Here is a 19,762-nt window from a genome sequence, read left to right as displayed (position 1 = left end):
CAGCATTGCACCTGCCATTCACTGATCACAATTGCGTAAATACAGTTGTGCTAATATTGTGCACATTGTTATAAAAAAAGGACAACTCCCACCATTTTATTCTCCAGTGCTTGTGCTTTCAGAAAATATATAATGTTCTTGGGGCGTTTCAGTCACTTTATTGCCAAAAATGCAGACTTTTACATGTGTGTAAAAAACAAAAAAAAACAAAAAAACATACAATTAAATAAATAAAATAAAAAGTTGCTCAAGAGGGGAACTGGCAAATGTGAATGAATTAATAAGAGGAGCCCTCCCCCTCCAGGTCCATCCAATGTTCCCTTCTGGGATCGGTCTCTATGGGTGTAGAAGGAGCTCTGAACATGGACTTATGGCACCATCTAGTGGTGAAAGTGTTTAGCGCAGTGATTGTCCGTGGAATAAAGTTGTGTGTTGTTGAAGAGAAGCGGAAGTGTGGGATGATGATGCCGGCTGGTGTTGTTGTTGTTGTGAATAGTCGGAGGGAAGATGAGTGAGATTGTGGAGAGAACACTGAGCGCTCTGCCCGGGCTCCTCCTACAGGAGCCCCCGCCTGGGGCCAGCTCTAAGCTGGGGAGTCTGATCAGGAATATCACCGGGCTCAGCTCCAGACAGGTAATACCGGGCATGGCCGGGAAGGGATATGAGCTCTGTGTACTGCTGGGTATGGGGGGGGGCGGGGGGGAGAGCTGGCAGTGTGTGTGCTAGTATGGGGGGTGCTGGCAGGGCATGTGCCGGGTATGGAGAGGTGGTGGCAGTGGATGTGCCTGGTGGGGGGAGGGGGTGCTGCAGGTGCGTATGCTGGTTATGGGGGGGGGGGGGGGTGCTGGCGGTGCGTGTGTCAGGTATTTGAGGGGGGTGACCAGGTCATGTGTCAGGCATGAGGGGGGGGGTCAGGTGTGTGTAACGGGTATTGGGGGGGATAGTCTGGCGCATGTGTCAGGTATTGGGGGGGGGGTCAGGTGTGTGTGCCGGGTATTGGGGGGTGTCTGGCACGTGTGTCAGGTTTTTTTTTGGGGGGGGGGGGGGTGGTCGGTTATGGGGGCGGTCAGTTGCGTGTGACGAGTATTGTGTCTGGCGCATGTGCCAGGTATGGGGCAGGGGGGTGTTTGCGCGTGTGTCAGGTATGGGGAGGTGTCAGGTGCGTGTGTCGGTTATGGGGGGGTGCATGTGTCAGGTATTGGGGGGGGGGGTGTCGGCGCATGTGTCAGGCATGGGGGGGGGGTCAGGTGCGTGTCCCGGGTATTGGGGGGATGTGTGGTGCGTGTGTCGGGTATGGGGGGGGGGGGTCACGTCTGTGACAAGTATTGGGGGGATGGTCAGGTGTGTGAGTATTGGGGTGGTGTCCAGCGTGTGTGTCGGGTATGGGGGGGTCAGATGCGTGTGATGGGTATTGGGGGGGTGTGCAGCGCATTTGTCTTGTATGGGGGTGCTGGAGGTTCGTGTGTCAGGTATGGGGGGGTGGTAAGGTGTGTCTGCTAGATGGGGGGGTTCTGGCGGTGTGTGCCAGGTATCGGGGGGGGGGGGGTCAGGCACGTGTGTGGGTGGTATGGGGGGGTCAGGTGGGTGTGCCAGTGATGGGGTGGGGGTGCTGGCGGTGCGTGTGTTAGGTATTTGGGGGGGGGTGTCTGGCACATGTGTCAGGCATTGGGGGGGGGTCAGGTGCTTGTACCAGGTATTGTGGTGGTCAAGTGTGTGTGTCTGCCCCAGGTATTGGGGGGGGTATCCGGCAGGTGTGTGGCGGATATTGGCGGGGTTTCCGGTGCGTGGGTCGGGTATGGGTGGCGGGAGAGATCAGGTGCCTGTGCTGGGTATGGGGGGGGGTGTCTGGCGCTTGTCAGGTATGGGGGGGGGGTGTCAGATGTGTGACGAATGGGGGGGGGCGCGGGATGGTCAGGTGTGTGTGCGCTGGGTATTGGGGGGGGGGGGGGGTAGTGGACAGGTGTGTGTGCCGGGTATTGGGAGGGTGTCCGGCATGTGTGTCAGGTATGGGGGGAGTGGTCAGGTGCGTGTGTCGGTATGGGGACTGGAGTCAAGCCATCAGACCGTTCCAAATCAATGGTCTTGCTATCAGACAAGTTTTTTTTTGGTTGGATATACAACACAGAAAAACTATATATAATGTAATATATAAAATAATGATTACACAGAGCTGTCACACATACATCACCTTCTCGAAGGCCCCTTTCACACTGGGCCGATTTTCAGGTGCTACAGCGCTAAAAATAGCGCCTGTGTAGCACCTGAAAAAACCGGCCCCTTCACTCCAGTATGAAAGCCGGAGGGCTTTCACACTGGAGCGGTGCGTTGGCAGGATGTTGAAAAAAGTCCTGCTAGCCGCATCTTTGGAGCGGTGTATTTACCGCTCCTAAACCGCTCCTACCCATTGAAATCAATGGGGAAGCGCGGCTATGCTGCTGCAGCGGCGCTTTGCGAGCGGTTTTAACCCCTTTTCAGCCGCTAGCGGGGGTTAAAACGGCCCCGCTAGCGGCCGCATACCGCTGCTAAAACGATGGTAAAGCGCCGACAAAAATAGCGGCGCTTTACCGCCGACTCCCGCACCGCCCCAGTGTGAAAGGGGCCTTGCATTTACATTATGGTATGATTTTACTGTGGAAATTTAAAGATGCAGAGCCCCAAATATCAACCCATTGGTTACAAGCTGACATTGTTTCTATGGCCTCATGCACACGCAGGCTTTTAGGAGTTGTAAGTGGCATAGGTGTTTCAAGCTGAAAAAAAAAAACCCCAGGGCCAGTGCGTTCTGATGACCGGCATTAGAGCTGTGAAAAACCTCTGACGCTGCTAAATGCGGCTTAACGCTGAACACAGCTGCGTTAAGCCTCGTCAAGTGCGTTTTTTTTTTTTTTTTTTTTTGACATGTCAAAATCATTGGTTCCCTATGAGAGCCCATTCATTTGAATAGAAGTTGCATCAGATATCGGATCGTGATGATCCGATTTGCGGTGCAGCTTGTGCGCTGAGGATCTTGAAGAGGAACCCTCGCCAAGTGAAAAGAAACGTTCCTGGGGTACCCCCTAAAATCCATACCAGACCCTTATCCAAGCATGCAGGCCATGTGCACTCAACATGGGGGGGGGGACAAAGCACCTTGTTCCCAAGTTGATGGGTACAAGGGCCCCTTCCCGACAACCCCAGACAGTGGTTCTCGGGATTTGCGGGTGGGGTAGCTTATTGGAATATGGAAGCCCCCTTTAATAAAGGGGCACCCGGATCCTGCCCCCCATGTGAATTGTACCCCTACCCATTCACCCCAAAAAAAGTACTCAGGTTTTTGACAAAGTAACTTTTTGAAGCAGCTCCGGCATCTCTTCTCCTTCCAATTTTCTTCTCCCTCCGCTGTCTTCTTCCACTGCCAGTTCTCCTCTCTCCACTGTCTCCTCTCTCCGTTCTTCGTCCAGTGTTCTCTTGATGTTCTCTCCTGCTGTAATGTTAGGGCTGCCGTGTGCCATTGCTTATATAACCATGAGGTGGGGCATGGCTATATAAGAGGCCTCGCCCCCTTGTGACATCGCCCCATCATGTCCTGCATGGTAATGTCACAAGGGGCTGGGGCCTCCAGATGACATCACTGGGTGGCCTCGCCCCATGGCTATATAAGTAATGGCACACGGCGACCCTAGCATTACGGGAGAGAGCTTCAAAAGAATTGCAAGGCAGCCTGCAATGATTGTGTGCACTGTGCTAGTGCACACTGTCTGTGACCCCCTTTGCCTGAAACCTGGGCACCTGACTCCAAACCCGGCTGGGTGGCAACCCTACACGTATGTAACCTTGGTCATTATATTTTAGTTGATTAAATCTACCATAGATATAGTAGACTAAAACAATTCAGATGACTGCGGTCAGTGTGTGCTGGGGAGGGAGGGGGCGGTCAGTGTGTGCTGGGGAGGCAGGGGGTGGTCAGTGTGTGCTGGGGAGGGAGGGGGCGGTCAGTGTGTGCTGGGGAGGGAGGGGGCGGTCAGTGTGTGCTGGGGAGGGAGGGGGCGGTCAGTGTGTGCTGGGGAGGGAGGGGGCGGTCAGTGTGTGCTGGGGAGGGAGGGGGCGGTCAGTGTGTGCTGGGGAGGGAGGGGGCGGTCAGTGTGTGCTGGGGAGGGAGGGGGCGGTCAGTGTGTGCTGGGGAGGGAGGGGGCGGTCAGTGTGTGCTGGGGAGGGAGGGGGCGGTCAGTGTGTGCTGGGGAGGGAGGGGGGCGGTCAGTGTGTGCTGGGGAGGGAGGGGGGCGGTCAGTGTGTGCTGGGGAGGGAGGGGGCGGTCAGTGTGTGCTGGGGAGGGAGGGGGCGGTCAGTGTGTGCTGGGGAGGGAGGGGGCGGTCAGTGTGTGCTGGGGAGGGAGGGGGCGGTCAGTGTGTGCTGGGGAGGGAGGGGGCGGTCAGTGTGTGCTGGGGAGGGAGGGGGCGGTCAGTGTGTGCTGGGGAGGGAGGGGGCGGTCAGTGTGTGCTGGGGAGGGAGGGGGCGGTCAGTGTGTGCTGGGGGGGGGGGATGCCGTCAGTGTGTGCTGGGGGGGGGTAGATGCCGTCAGTGTGTGCTGGGGGGGGATGCCGTCAGTGTGTGCTGGGGGGGGGGGGATGCCGTCAGTGTGTGCTGGGGGGGGGGGGGGGGATGCCGTCAGTGTGTGCTGGGGGGGGGGGCGGTCAGTGTGTGCTGGGGAGGGAGGGGGCGGTCAGTGTGTGCTGGGGAGGGAGGGGGCGGTCAGTGTGTGCTGGGGAGGGAGGGGGCGGTCGGTGTGTGCTGGGGGGGGGATGCCGTCGGTGTGTGCTGGGGGGGGGATGCCGTCGGTGTGTGCTGGGGGGGGATGCCGTCGGTGTGTGCTGGGGGGGGGATGCCGTCGGTGTGTGCTGGGGGGGGGGATGCCGTCGGTGTGTGCTGGGGGGGGGGATGCCGTCGGTGTGTGCTGGGGGGGGGGATGCCGTCGGTGTGTGCTGGGGGGGGGAATGCCGTCGGTGTGTGCTGGGGGGGGGAATGCCGTCGGTGTGTGCTGGGGGGGGGGGAATGCCGTCGGTGTGTGCTGGGGGGGGGAATGCCGTCGGTGTGTGCTGGGGGGGGGAATGCCGTCGGTGTGTGCTGGGTGGGGAATGCCGTCGGTGTGTGCTGGGGGGGGGAATGCCGTCGGTGTGTGCTGGGGGTGGGGAATGCCGTCGGTGTGTGCTGGGGGGGGGAATGCCGTCGGTGTGTGCTGGGGGGGGGGAATGCCGTCGGTGTGTGCTGGGGGGGGGGAATGCCGTCGGTGTGTGCTGGGGGGGGGAATGCCGTCGGTGTGTGCTGGGGGGGGGAATGCCGTCGGTGTGTGCTGGGGGGGGGGAATGCCGTCGGTGTGTGCTGGGGGGGGAATGCCGTCGGTGTGTGCTGGGGGGGGAATGCCGTCGGTGTGTGCTGGGGGTGGAATGCCGTCGGTGTGTGCTGGGGGGGGAATGCCGTCGGTGTGTGCTGGGGGGGGGAATGCCGTCGGTGTGTGCTGGGGGGGGGGGGGGGAATGCCGTCGGTGTGTGCTGGGGGGGGGGGGGGGGAATGCCGTCGGTGTGTGCTGGGGGGGGGGGGGGGGAATGCCGTCGGTGTGTGCTGGGGGGGGGGGGAATGCCGTCGGTGTGTGCTGGGGGGGGGGGGGAATGCCGTCGGTGTGTGCTGGGGGGGGGGGGGGGAATGCCGTCGGTGTGTGCTGGGGGGGGGGGGGGGGAATGCCGTCGGTGTGTGCTGGGGGCAGGGGGGGGGGAATGCCGTCGGTGTGTGCTGGGGGCAGGGGGGGGGGAATGCCGTCGGTGTGTGCTGGGGGCAGGGGGGGGGGGAATGCCGTCGGTGTGTGCTGGGGGCAGGGGGGGGGGGGAATGCCGTCGGTGTGTGCTGGGGGCAGGGGGGGGGGGGAATGCCGTCGGTGTGTGCTGGGGGCAGGGGGGGGGGAATGCCGTCGGTGTGTGCTGGGGGGGGGGGAATGCCGTCGGTGTGTGCTGGGGGGGAATGCCGTCGGTGTGTGCTGGGGGGGGGGGGGGAATGCCGTCGGTGTGTGCTGGGGGGGGGGGGGGAATGCCGTCGGTGTGTGCTGGGGGGGGGGGGGGGGGGGAAAACCGTCGGTGTGTGCTGGGGGGGGGGGGGGGAATGCCGTCGGTGTGTGCTGGGGGGGGGGGGGGGAATGCCGTCGGTGTGTGCTGGGGGGGGGGGGGGGGGAATGCCGTCGGTGTGTGCTGGGGGGGGGGGGGGGAATGCCGTCGGTGTGTGCTGGGGGGGGGGGGGGGGAATGCCGTCGGTGTGTGCTGGGGGGGGGGGGAATGCCGTCGGTGTGTGCTGGGGGGGGGAAGCCGTCGGTGTGTGCTGGGGGGGGGAAGCCGTCAGTGTGTGCTGGGGGGGGGGGGGGGAAAGCCGTCAGTGTGTACTGGGGGGGGGGGGGGAAGCCGTCAGTGTGTGCTGGGGGGGGGGGAAGCCGTCAGTGTGTGCTGGGGGGGGGGGGAAGCTGTCAGTGTGTGCTGGGGGGGGGGGGGGGGAAGCCGTCAGTGTGTGCTGGGGGGGGGGGGGAAAGCCGTCAGTGTGTGTTGGGGGGGGGGATGCTGTCAGTGTGTGCTGGGGGGGGGGATGCTGTCAGTGTGTGCTGGGGGGGGGGGGATGCTGTCAGTGTGTGCTGGGGGGGGGGATGCTGAATGCTGTCAGTGTGTGCTTGAGGCTGGGTTCACACTGCAGCTGGATGCGGCTCACAGCAGGGGTTCGGTGTGTCCCTGTTCTCAGTTTCAGGACCGAATGTTTGCCTGAATTTGGCCCTGAAAGGGACCAGAAGACACAGGGGGACACCTGTGCAAACCACTCTGGAGCCGCCACAGAGATGTGTAAACCGGCTTCATAGAGAGTCGGTCACAATCTCCTGACATGCAAATTGGGTGGTGGGAAAATCGCATCCAATTTGCACTAGTGTGAACCCAGTCTTAAAGCAGGTATATCTAAATGAGAGAGTGTGACCTCATTATCCCGATGTTGTGTTTTTTTTTATTTTTTTGTTTTTTTTGTTTTGTTTTCTTTTTTTTTTTAGAGCCAATGGTCGGCTAATTGGCCGCTGGATTGCTTTTACAAGCAGCGGGAGGGGATGTCCCCCCCCACTGCTTTCTCTGGCTCTCCTGTGCCATCGGGAAACCTAAGCAGCCAGCTGGTGCTTTCACCGGCTGATCATAGAGGTAAGCAAAGACCGGCATGTCTCTGATCACCTCTATTAAAAAGGAAACCGGAAGCAGCAAGCATGCATCTCTTCCAGTTTCCCCGGGTGTAAACAACACAGTTTTTAAATAGCCATAAGCATTTGAACACAAATACTGATTGTTGCATGTAAACACAAATTGCCAGAAAAGGCCTGGATGGCAAGTGCTTTAAGGGATTGTAAAGTACATTTTTTTTTTTTTTTTTTCAAGTAACAACCCTGTTATACTTACCTCCACTGTGTAGCTTGTTTTGCACAGAGTGGCCCCGAACCTGTTTTTCTGGGGTCCCTCGGTGGCTGTCTCTGCTTCTTCCCGCAGGTAATTCTCACATTCATGCGAGCTCCCTCGCATGGTGAGAAGCACCTGCGGGCGCGCTCCCGTGATACAGCCGGCGGGTATAGCCGCTCACTGTATCACACGGCCCCACCCCCTGGCGCGCTGCTGTCAATCACATCCAATGACGCAGCGCGCCAAGGGGTGGGGCCGTGTGATACAGCGAGCGGCTATATGGCTGCACTGCTTTCAATCCATCCACTCCAGCCAATCAGCGGCCAGCCTGAGCGGCGAAGAGGACGGCGAGCGAGCGTGGGATTTTCGAGGGGTCAGGTAAGTAAAACGGGGGAACTGGGGGCGCTGGCAGTGTGAGATGTTTTTTCACCTTAATGCATAGAATGCATTAAGGTGAAAAAACATTTACCTTTACAACCCCTTTAAGCTTCCCCTGACTTACAATGTCCATGTAGGATATGATAAACTTTGAAAGCATAGCTATCCCCATCAGATGTCTGTCCTCAATGAAATATTTCTGTCACATTTTGAAAAGTGAGGCTGTGCGGGGCTCTGCATCATTTATTCACAGTGCTGTGAATGAATGAACTACAACTACCAACATCCTTTGTGACTGTCGGCTTGTAATTCTGAATGAACTACCATGGTGCTGTTGAGTGCTGTGGTAGTTCATTGATTCTTCCTGTCCGTGTGAACCTGCCCAGCTGTACGATGTATGGGCAGACAGCTCACACTGACAGTAAATATGGTAAATGCACTTATTTTTTGCAGGCAAAAAAAATTGCTATTCTCTTCTTTTTTTTTTAAAGATGTGCTGCCAATGTTTTTCATGTCTTTACTGGATTCTCTCAGGTTATCATGGATCTGTAAGAAGAGGCATTATCGCTCAGACAATGACACTTATTAATCTGTAAAAATAAGTGTCCGATTTTAATCAGAAATGTATCTTAACCATTTTTAGACCGCGATACGTATATATACATTGCAGCTTTGAAGTGGTTTACCGGCATTATGGCTGACGATATCCGCTATAATCGCAGTATTTTTTTATTTTATTTTTTTCAGCCGTTGCTGGCTTTCTCATAAAAGCATTTTGAGTGGCTCATGAGCCATTGGAATGCTTTCAGAAGTGGCAGGAGGTGATGTCTCTGGTGCTTGATGGTGTTTCTCGGGCTTACCGTTTCCATCGACTTGCCAAGAAATGATCCAACAGTGCACCCGGCTTATCCAGAGGCGATCAAAGATTAGATTGTCTTTGATGGCCTTGGAAGGCTGGAGCGACCTCATGTCATCACTCCCACTTCAGGGTGGAGGTAAACAAAAATAAATAAAGAGTATCCGCCTGTCCGTTTTTTTTTGTTTTTTTTTTTTTGTTTTTTTTTTGTGCTACAGAAATCACTAGTGTCCAAGTTCACAACTCAGGATATCCTTTCACACTGGGGTCACAGCCATGTTATTGCTAAATTGTCGCTTTTCGATCGCTAGTTGGGGCGCTTTTAACCCCAAAAAAGGGTTAACCACCATTTGGCGGCACTTGTAAAGCACTTTGAAATCGCTGCCCATTTACTCCAATGGGCAGGGGCATTTTGGGAGCGCTGTATACAGCCTGTTTATTTTGGCTGTAGATACACTTTAAAGACGTGTTTCTGCATTCTTTATCTCTCTTTTTTTCATATTCTTTTAGGATTATGGTTTTAGAATCATCTGAAATCAACTGAAATGTCCATTTATTTTTGCCATGTTGTCTGTAATATTAGCTGGCTCTTCTCTAGTGGTTCTGAAATTGGGAGTGACCTTTAGCCTTTCCTTATTACAAGAATCTTAACCACTTCAATATCCGGCCATAGTAATATGCATCCTTGACTTTGGGGGGGGGGGGGGAGTGGGGGATATCTGAATGATGCCTGCAGCTAGAGGCATCATTCAGATATCATTATTTCCAGCCACCGATTCTGTGCATAAGAATGATCATAGCAGCAGTTCTTCCGCTATGTGAAAAAAGGTTTAAAATAAAAAAATTAATTAAAAAATAAAAAAAATAAAATAAAACGCCCCTGTCCCCGGTAGCTCGTGCTCAGAAGTGAACGCACACATAAGTCCCAACGACATATGTAAACGCTGCTCAAACCACACGTTAGGGATCGCCGTGTGCATTCGAGCGTGTGCAACAATTCTAGCACTAGACCTTCTCTGTAACTCTAAACTGGTAACCTGTAAAAAAATTTTTTAAAGCGTCGCCTATGGAGATTTTTAAGTACTGAAGTTTGGCACCATTCCATGATTGTGCACAATTTTAAAGTGTGACATGTTAGGTATCTATTTACTCAGCGTAACGTCATCTTTCACTTTGTACAAAAAAATTTGGCTAACTTTAGTGTTTTATTTTAATTTTAAGGCATTTGAAAAATTATTGCGCAAATATCGTGTGAAATAAAAAGTTGCAATGATTGCCATTTTATTCCCCAGGGTTTCTGTTAAAAAAAAAACATATATAATGTTTGGAGGTTTCTAGCAAAAAAATATGATTTTTACATGAAGGAGAGAAGTGGTCGGTATTGAAGTGGTTCAAAAAAAGAGACTCCAAGATGGGGAAGATAAAAAATGCAGACACAAAAAAAAAAAAGCGTTTACAGAAGGCAGAATCAAAAACTTGATGCAGAGCAATTTAGACTCCTTTCACACTGGAGGCATTTTTCAGGTGCTACAGTGCTAAAAAATAGCACCTGCAAAAAGCGTCTCCATTTGCTCCAGTGTGAAAGCCTGAGGGCATTCACGCTGGAGCTGTGCGCTGGCAGGGCATCAGAAAGTCCTGCCAACAGCTTCTTTGGAGCGTTGAAAGAGTGGTGAACTCCCCGCTCCTCCCCATTGATATCAATGGGACAGCGCTGCTATACTGTGGGATGATTTAACCCCTTTTTGGCCACTAGCGGGGGGTAGTTAAAACTGCCCCTGCTAGTGGCCAAATAGCGACGGTAAAGCTCTTAGGTTTGGGAAAATCTACTGTATTAGCCTTCTTTTCCCATCTCTTGCCACCAGATGGAGCTAAAGGTATGATTTTAAAACCACTAAAGAGTAACAATAGGCACAGACAAGAATTGTACTGTGTGTGCTCACCACCTACTGCATCTTAGACATACTGGGATCCCCAGCGCCATCACCAGTTGGGGCTTAAATTAGATCAAGCCCGTGGTTCACACTGGAGCGTTTTGACATGCGATTTGCGGTGCAGCACTGATTTCAAAAAGTACCGTAGTTTCTATACCACTTTTTGCGATTTTGGGCTGCGATTTACATTGACATCTGTGCAGAAACCTGCGCAGATGTCTCTAAAATCACGTCCGTAATTGGGACTGACATGCGGGAGTGAAATCGTGCGAGTTCAGGCTTCATTCCCTCTGGTTCTGTGTGGACCTGGTCAAAACAATTTTTATTTTTTATTTTTCCTGGCATACAGATTAGAATTGAGAAACTACAAATCTGTGATCACCCAAGTTTTGGAAAAAATTTGATATCCTGTTTGAATGATTTTGTATGCAGAGTAAATGTTCTGTTAAAATAAAATGGGTGAGATTACATTTTGTTCCTGTACAGACAGGAGAGGAAAAGCATATAGACATCCCAAGAACTGGCCTAGCCCCAGCTAAAAAGTAGCTGGCAACCAAATCTATGCATCATGGTTATTTATAGTTTTTTGATTATCAATTGGCCAGATGGTCTGTCAGGGTTTTCTGGTATCTATTGATATGAATATCCTTTTATGATCCTCCATGAACTGGCCAGATCAAACATCAGCCATCTCATGTCTCTAGGTAGTTAAAGACCTTAATAAGATAAGGGTACTAGCAAAGTATAGGGACATTGGCAAGTAGATCAGCTGGCTGCATAAAATTGTCAAGATGAATTAAGTACCACCTAACGGGTAAAGTTGTATACCAGGGATCTACAAACGTTCTGACAAAGGGCCAGTTTACTGTACCTCAGATTTATGGGGGGGGGGGGGGGTAGGCTATGACCAGTGGGAGTAGAAAATTTCCTGGTGTCCAGTGGGAGTAAACAATGCCCTGTCTTTGGTGTCAGTTGTAGCAATAGTGCCTCGTTGGTGTCAATTGAATACTTTCTGCCCCATCGTTGGTGTCAACGGAACTAATTCTGCCCCATTCTTGGTGAAAATGGAAGATGTTCTGCTTCATCATTGGTGTCAGTGGGAGGAATAGTGCACCATTGTTGATGTCAGTAGATGGTAGGGGTGCAACGGATCGGATCGTTCCTCAGATCAGAGTCACGGATCGGATCATTTTTCGGATCAGCAAATAAATAATAATTGAATTTTCAAAAACCAGTGAAAATTCCACCACCATATTATAGTCCCCACTGTAATATTGGATGAGCATGGCTGGGTATCGCTGAGTATGGCTGGGTATTACCAAGTATTGGCAGGGTATTGCAGAGTATTGAGGGATGGCTGTGACTGCTATTGTCACAGAGATGCAGCCCACATCGCTGCTTCCATCCGATCTCCCATCCACTGTACAGATCTGTACACAGAGGGGAGAGAGGAACCGGCATCATCATTTGTTTACAAGTGATCGCTCCGTCATTTGACAGAGCAATCACATTGTAAACGCCGATGTATGCACCAAGATGGCCGCCGCTCCAGAACTAGGCTGAAGCCTATTTGCACCCTTAGTAGATGGCATAGTGTTCCAAGGGCCAGTTAAGGACAAGGTAAGGGTCGCAGTTTGGAGACCGCTGCTGTGCACTCTGAGGTCCTGTACATGCAAAATGCTTTTGTATGAGATGTACAAATAAAGTTTTGGTTTTACTCACATTTTATTGTGGCTAGAAAGAAGTAGCCTGACCCATCATTTAATATATTGCAGAAGATTTCATGTGCTGGATATTGACGCAGATTTGAGACATATACACGTTAACAGAGAGAACTTTTTCATGGAGGATTCCTCCACACTTAAGGCTGGGTTTACAATGCTGCTGGATGCGGATCGCAGCAGAGGACCCGGTGCATCCCTGTTCTCCGTTTCAGGGACAAATCGGGTCCGAATTTTTGCCTGAATTCGGCCCTGAAACTGAGCCAATGGCGCATAGGATTCCTGTGCATGCCGCTCCACAGTAGCAAAGGAGATGTATGAACCGACTCCATAGAGAGCCGGTCACAATCTCCTGTAATGCGAATTGGATGCTGTAAATGTATTTAATTATGAAATTATTAACCAACTTTGTCTTTTTTTTTTTTTTTTCTTACAGGAAGAAGAAAAACTAATCCAACAAGAACTTGCCAGTTTAAGATCAATGGTTTCTTCTCCAAACACAACATTGGTGTGTTAGTCTTACTTTTTTGTAGAATAAGATTTTAACATTTACAACTGCCTTAACATTTAAGTGGAACTCTATTTGTTTTTAAAGTGGTTGTAAACCCTTACATATTCCCAGTGATGGGACCAGCCTCAGGTGATACATCGGGAAGAAACAAATCCTCCTATATAAGTTATACCTATTTATCCACATTAATCTCTTCTCTGCATACGTTCAAAGTGCCAAGTTTATAACATTTGGCTGAGAGTTCATAAAAAGGGGGCGGAGAGCTGAAGTTACTCTGTAGAGATCAATGAGGAGAGCTCTGACAGATGATTGGAGGGAAGAGAGACCCCCGCCCCCCCCAAAAAAAATTACACAAACACAGCTGAGGCTGTCAATCAGCTGGAGATCGATTCCCCCTGTTACCTTTTTTCTCGGCGTCAGGAAAACTTGTCTGAATTGATTCATGCTGATAGCAGAGGAATGAGGCAGTAGACAGAAATGACACTTAGCGCTCTGAACTGAGACACACTATGTTATAAAATTTGTTCATATTTCATGTCTGAGGTTTACAACCACTTCAAAGAAGGGTTTCAATTTCCTCTGGGCCTCTGGGAAAGTGGGGACATGTTCACGTGGAAGACACTGTACAGCCTCCGTACTAATGACTTGGACAGTGAAAGCATGTGGGGACGCAATTCATTGTTTTTCAATTAGGTTTTCTATTTCAAATTGAAAAGGAATTAATAAGACTGGTTGAAAATGTTCTATAGTTGTCAAGGGTGTTGTAGCATATTGAATATTTTTTTTGTTCATTGAAGGCAGGTTTACACAGAATGCAGAGCAGGATTGACGCAGTATGTGTGCTTTTCCTGCACTGCACGTGAACATGCTGCCCTTGTGATCTGCTTACGGTTGTCAATGTTTTGTTAATGGCACCCCAAACGCTGATTGCAAATGCAGTGCGTTTGTGGGCACCACTATGCGTGGTACCGCAGTACCATGCAGTGTGTTATGAAAAAGTCGTGCAAGCACTCCTTTTTCTGCGGTCCGGTGCCTTTTGCAGCCCATTCAAATGAACCTTCCTGTGCATTCCGGCAGTAAAAAAACAACCAAATGAACAATATGGGTTATTACAATTGTAATTTATGAAATGCAGCAAGATGATGGAAACGAAGTTCTATAGAAATAAATCGATTTTGTGGTTTAGCTTAAATGCTAAAATCACCTGTTTAAAAATAAAGAAATAAATAAATGCACATCTTTTTGCAGGTAAAAAAATGTGCATTGTGGTGTTTTTTTATTTTATTGATTTTTTTTTTTTTTTTTTAAGGCACCTCTAAAGCATTGTACCTGCAACCAGCAGATCATGGGTGCGTTGGCAGGATTCTACAGACTGTGACTAAAGCTGTCTGCCTGTACCTCCAATACAGGCAAGCAGGTATTGTCCAGGAAGATTAGTGAACTACAAGAGTGCTCACCAGTACCTTTGCAGTCCATTGAGAACTCGAAGTCCCTGTACACACGGTCGGATTTTGTCCGTCGGATCTTGTCCGAAACTGTTGCATACACACGGTCGGACTAAGTTATCAAAAAATCCTATCTTTCAGAACGTGATGACGTAATTTCATTACGATGGGCCTACATTCAGGCTAGTAGCCAATAGCTTTGATGTAGGAATTTGATCTGAGCATGCGTGGCACTTTGTCCGATCAAAATTCTCTACACATGATCGGAGTATGTCCGATCGAACCAGTTGGTCGGCAAATATTTCCAACAAGTTGTAAAATTTGGTCCGACGGATATTCCGACGGAATCAGTCTGATGCATACCACACACAGTCAGATTATCCGACAACACGGGCCGATAGGACACATTCCGACGGATTCTCCGACCGTGTGTACAAGGCTTAAGATGCGAATAAATGACACAGACTTCGAATTGTGACAGTGTGTAACTTGTAAAATGTAAAATTTTCAGAAAGGGGAACTTATCCTTTAAGGAAATCTGCCATTGTTTTCAAAATGTGAGTAGCCTGGAAGGCCGTAGCCTTTGGGTGTACAAAGATTTGCGCCATACACAAATACAGCCATGCCCATTCGTCGGGACCTGGCACGTGCGTGCGCAAGCATGCACAGAACATTCGGCGCACAGCCACCTTATTTAAGCTGTGTATGCCAAACATGCAGTGCTTCCAGAACGCAACTGTGGGACACAGAGCAGGCTCTAAACCAGGCATTTTGTCAGGGCTGGCTCAGCCCTTCCTTCACTGTGCTGGCCGCTCAGCTGTCGGCTAATTGCCAGCTCTCATCTCTCTCCACAGTTACCCAGCTGTTCCTGATCCTGCTCGTCTGACCTGCCTACTTAAAGCTGTCCAGCTCACTTCCTCTCTGCCTTCGCCTTGGTCACATCGCAAGAAACAATCTACTGCGTCCTGTTTAAAGACTGGCTTTGCTGACATCCCTTCTGGCTCCTTATCCTGCTTGTTGTTCCTCTACTTGGATCCCTGACTTCTGGCTTGGCTGATTACACGATCTGGTTACTGAACTCTGGCTATGCTTACTCTATTTACCTTTTTATTTTTATTAATAAACAAGTGTGATTTTACTGTACTTCTGTCTTAGTCTAGTTCATAGTTTCTGGCAGTAGGCGAAGGCCATGAATTCAGAAGATAGTCAATCCACTTGTTGGTAATATTTTTTCCAGATTGGATGAGCAAGATCACTGTATGGATAAGTTTGCCATGACGTTACAAACGCTCCTGAGTCGCACGACTCACCTGGAATCCCCCACTGTGGCTGCTCCGGTACAACCTGAGTCGCAAGCCATCCCTGCTGCGCCAGTCTCTGTGCAGGCACCCGCCTCGAGTATTTCCTCTATAAGAGGTATGTCTGGTTCCGCTCTGCTTCCCCAGAAATTTGGGGCGATCCAGTTCAATGCAGAGGGTTTCTCAGTTGGGTTGAGCTATACTTTGAGATGCTGCCCCAGGCATTTCCCACGGACAGAAGCAAAGTAGGTTTCGTGATATATTTTGCTTTCTGAGAGCGCCTTGGCCTGAGCTAACCTTCTATGGGAGATGCAAAAGACTTTTAAGGAGCGCTTGCAGAAGCCTCCTTTACGTTTGCCTCCGAGTTTTGCAGCCCCCCCCCCCCCGTGCCTCCCTCACCTCCCATGCCTCCTGGTACCAAGTCGATCAGTGAAGATGAACCCATGCACTTGGGCTTCACGCATCTCTCTGCGGACGAGAGAGCCTTTAGGAGGAGGGAGAGATTGTACCTTTATTGTGGCCAGGCAGGTCACTTTTTGAAGTCTTGTCCTACCGCTGCAGGGAACGCCTGAACCTTGAGGTCCTGTCATGGACAGACCTTAGATGGTGTTGTTTCGTCCCTAGTTATCCAGAAGGATAAACCCCTGGTTTCAGCCACCCTTTCTTAGACTGAGTCGTCCATCGAGATACAGGCTCTAATCGACTGGGGCTACAGGCCTGTTCATTGATGCTGCCTTTGTATCGCAGCACTCAATTCTGCTGCAGCTGCGTGACACTCCACTTGCCATTGAGGCTTTTGACGGGAGACCTCTACAGCCTGCCCATGTGACAGCTGCTTTGTCCCAGAGAATCTCCATCCTGCTGTACTCCAGACTTGCGTTCTCCCAAGGAAGCTGGCCACCCTGGGCAGAATCAACTCATTTGGGCCATTTCCCAACAATTCTGGTGGCCTAGTCTATGGGCTGATATAACTGCCTTCGTAGATGCCTGTTCTGTGTGTGCTCAGAGTAAGACGCAACAATGCCTTCCAATGGGCCTCCTACAACCCATACCCAATGTAGAGAGACCCTGGACCCAGCTGTCTATGGATTTCATTGTGGAGTTGCCCAACTGCCAAGGCAACACTGTTATCCTTATGTTGGTTGACCGGTTCTCAAAGATGTGTAATTTGTATTCCACTTAAAGTGGAAGTAAACCCATCGATTTAAACAGTTAAAAAAAAAGGCATGCCGGGAATGCTAACTGCACATTGGCTGTGCTCTCAGCCAAACTATCAAACCATCCAATGGCTGGTGTCATAACGAATCACATATGCAGCACCATAGCAGTTGAAGATTAAACAGAAGATGGCAGCTTCCTTGGCTGAAAACGATAGGGAAGTTTACTTCCACTTTAAGAAGTTGCCTACTTCTAAGGAACTGGCTTCCATTTTTGCTCGGGAGATCTTTCGCTTACATGGGCTACCCAAGGTTATTGTCTCAGACAGGGGCAGTCTATTTGTCTCCCGGTTCTGGCGAGCCTTTTGTGCACAGTTGGGAATTCAGCTTGCTTTCTCTTCTGCATATCACCCACAGTCTAATGTGGCTGCAGAGCGAGCCAATCAGTCCTTGGAGCAATTCCTACGTTGTTATATTTCTGACCTATTACCGTGGGCAGAGTTTGCTCACAACAGTGCCTTGAATTCTGCCTCCTGATTGTCTAAGTTTATGGTGAATTATGGTTTCCAACCTTCCAGGTTGACTGACTCGTTTTTGTTCCGCGGAGTATTCTTGCTTTAGAGGAGCATCTCTATGGGCCTTCGTTCCACTTGGGTACAAGTCCAGGAGGCTTTGCGTCATGCTAATGATAGGTACAGACTCCATGCTGACCACAGACGCCTGCCTGTGCCTTCCTACCAGGTTGGGGACAGGGTCTGGCTGTTATCTCGCAACCTCCGACTTCGCGTTCCCTCACTGAAGCTTGCACCTCAGTTTATTGGGCCTTTCGGTAGCCTTCACAGGGCTTGCGCGTTGCACCTTCCTCCTAGTATGCCCATCTCAAATGTGTTTCATGTCTCCTTATTGAAACCGTTTGTCTGCAACCGATTTTGCCACCTTGGTGCTGTGCCCTCACCCTATACAGGTTGAGAACCATGAGAAGTATGAAGTACAATGCATTGTTGACTCCCCTAGGTTCCGTGGGTGCATACAGTACCTGGTGCATTGGAAGGGGTACGGTCCGGAGGAACGCTCCTGGGTCTCATCCTTGGACGTACATGCCCCTGCCCTCCTCTGCGATTTCCATAGACCTTTTCCCCTCAAGCCTGGTGGTCCTAGGAGGGGGAGGGGGTACTGTAAGGCTGGCTCAGCCCTTCTCTGAGCTGACTGCTCAGCTGTTGGATAATTGCCAGCTCCCATCTCTCTCCACAGTTACCCAGCTGTTCTTGATCCTGCTCGTCTGACATGCCTACTTAAAGCTGTCCAGCTCACCTTATCTCTGCTTTCGCCCTGGTCACATCACAAGAAGCCATCTCCTACTTCCCACCTGACCACTGCACATAAACGGCCGGGTGGTCCTTTTCTCGTTGTGAGTGGACGTTCAGGAACGTCCCTTAAAACGAGTGCTCGCAGTGCAGCCACGAGGCGTGCTGTGGCTTGATCCTGTGATCAGTTTGATCACTGGATCTAGCTGAGCAGAGATCAGGATATGTGCCTTGTGATTGGCCCTCCCGATCACCTTACGGCTGTGTCCAATCACAGCCGTCACAATGGTAAACAGAGACACTGTGACAGGTCTCCCCGCCGAGCTCAGTGCGGGGGGGGGGGGTGGGTTGGGAAAGGGGGAATCTGCAGATCTATGACAGCTGTCTGTGTGAGGGATGATTTTACACAGAGAGCTGTTAGAGATTACCATACAAAAGTACACCAAGCACCACCTGATATACCCCTGTCCCTATATACATTTGTTGTCCCAATAAAAAATCTGTTGGTCCCCCATTTCTGCCAACACCAAAAAAAACACTGATTTGGGTTATTTTTACCAAAGAAATGTAGCAGCCTAATTTTTGGTCAAAATGTATAAAGAGAAATTACTTATTTGCAAAATGTTATAACAGAAACTAAGAAAAATGAATTTTTTGGGAAAATATTCGTTCGTCCTTTTTTTTGTAGCATAAAAAAAAAAAAAGCCCCAGTCATGTAACATTGCACTCAGTGTGACAGCGCTGAAAATTGGTCTGGGAAGGAAGGGGGTGAAAGTGCCCAGTATCGATGGGGTTAAAGACTGGCTTTGCTGACATCCCTTCTGACTCCTTATCCTGCTTGCTTTTCCTCTACTTGGATCTCTGTCTTCTGGCCTGGCTGATTACCTGATCTAGTTACTGAACTCTGGCTTGGCTGACTACCCGATCCGGTTACTGGACTCTGGCTATGCTTTGACTACGCTTACTCTATTTACCTTTTTTATTTTTGTTATAGTGTGATTTTACTGTACTTCTGTTTCGGTCTGGTTCATAGTTTCTGACACATTTGCAGTGGTTCATACCTCCTTCCCCGGGTCACTCGAGTCACCAGATGTTGCTTGGCAGGCTAAAGGTGCTTAGCAGGACTGTTGTGTAGGGGCTTGGTGAGCCCTATTAAAGGGTCTCCCTTCTGAGATGTGTAAATATTACACCTAGGTACTCTTTTCTTTATCGTACATTATGGGGCACATGTGCATAGTAATAACTATGTGGGTTATAGGCCACCTTCAGGTGATGGACCCTGGCACACCCAAGACAGGAAGTTCACTCCCTATATAACCCCTTCCATACTGGGAGTACCTGAGTTTTTTTTTTTTTTTGCCAGTGTCTAAGGTGTTGGTCACGGTTAAAGATGTGCTATGAAGAGCTCCACTGGAGTAATCCTTGCTGGAGCAAGCTATGCAAACGGATCCATTCAAAGTGCCATTAAGGCCAAAGTTAATGCTACCCGGGCCTTGTGACGGACGAAACTAGGTTTTGCTTGTAATGCCTCTCTTTGAGGGTTGGACCCTGGGATCCAGTGCTTTGGTCATGCAGCCAATACGATAAAGCTTTCTGTCAGGGTGCTATATTGGTTCAAGGGAGTGGAACCCCCAATAAAGGGACCTGGTCCTTTGAAGGATTAAGTGCTTGCTACAAAACCGAAGTACTTCCTGTATGGGAGGGGTTATATAGGGGATCACTTCC

General features: G+C 50.6%; 1 protein-coding gene across 1 annotated transcript in view; it reads left to right on the top strand.

Annotated features, from left to right (window-relative positions):
* Positions 1-436: 436 nt before the first annotated feature.
* The window catches only part of AP4E1 (adaptor related protein complex 4 subunit epsilon 1), a 133,968-nt gene continuing 114,642 nt past the window's right edge, over positions 437-19,762 (top strand). The window contains exons 1-2 of the mRNA XM_077468399.1: positions 437-633; positions 12,759-12,830. Of these exons, the coding sequence (XP_077324525.1) occupies positions 508-633; positions 12,759-12,830 (198 nt within the window). The 5' untranslated portion in view covers positions 437-507. The remainder of the gene's footprint in view (positions 634-12,758; positions 12,831-19,762) is intronic.

The sequence above is a fragment of the Lithobates pipiens genome, unplaced genomic scaffold (assembly GCF_037356315.1).
Source record: "Lithobates pipiens isolate NorthernLeopardFrog02 unplaced genomic scaffold, aLitPip1_a1.2 Scaffold_8, whole genome shotgun sequence".
In the NCBI taxonomy this organism is placed as follows: Eukaryota; Metazoa; Chordata; class Amphibia; order Anura; family Ranidae; genus Lithobates; species Lithobates pipiens.
This window is presented reverse-complemented; position numbering and strand designations above follow the sequence as displayed.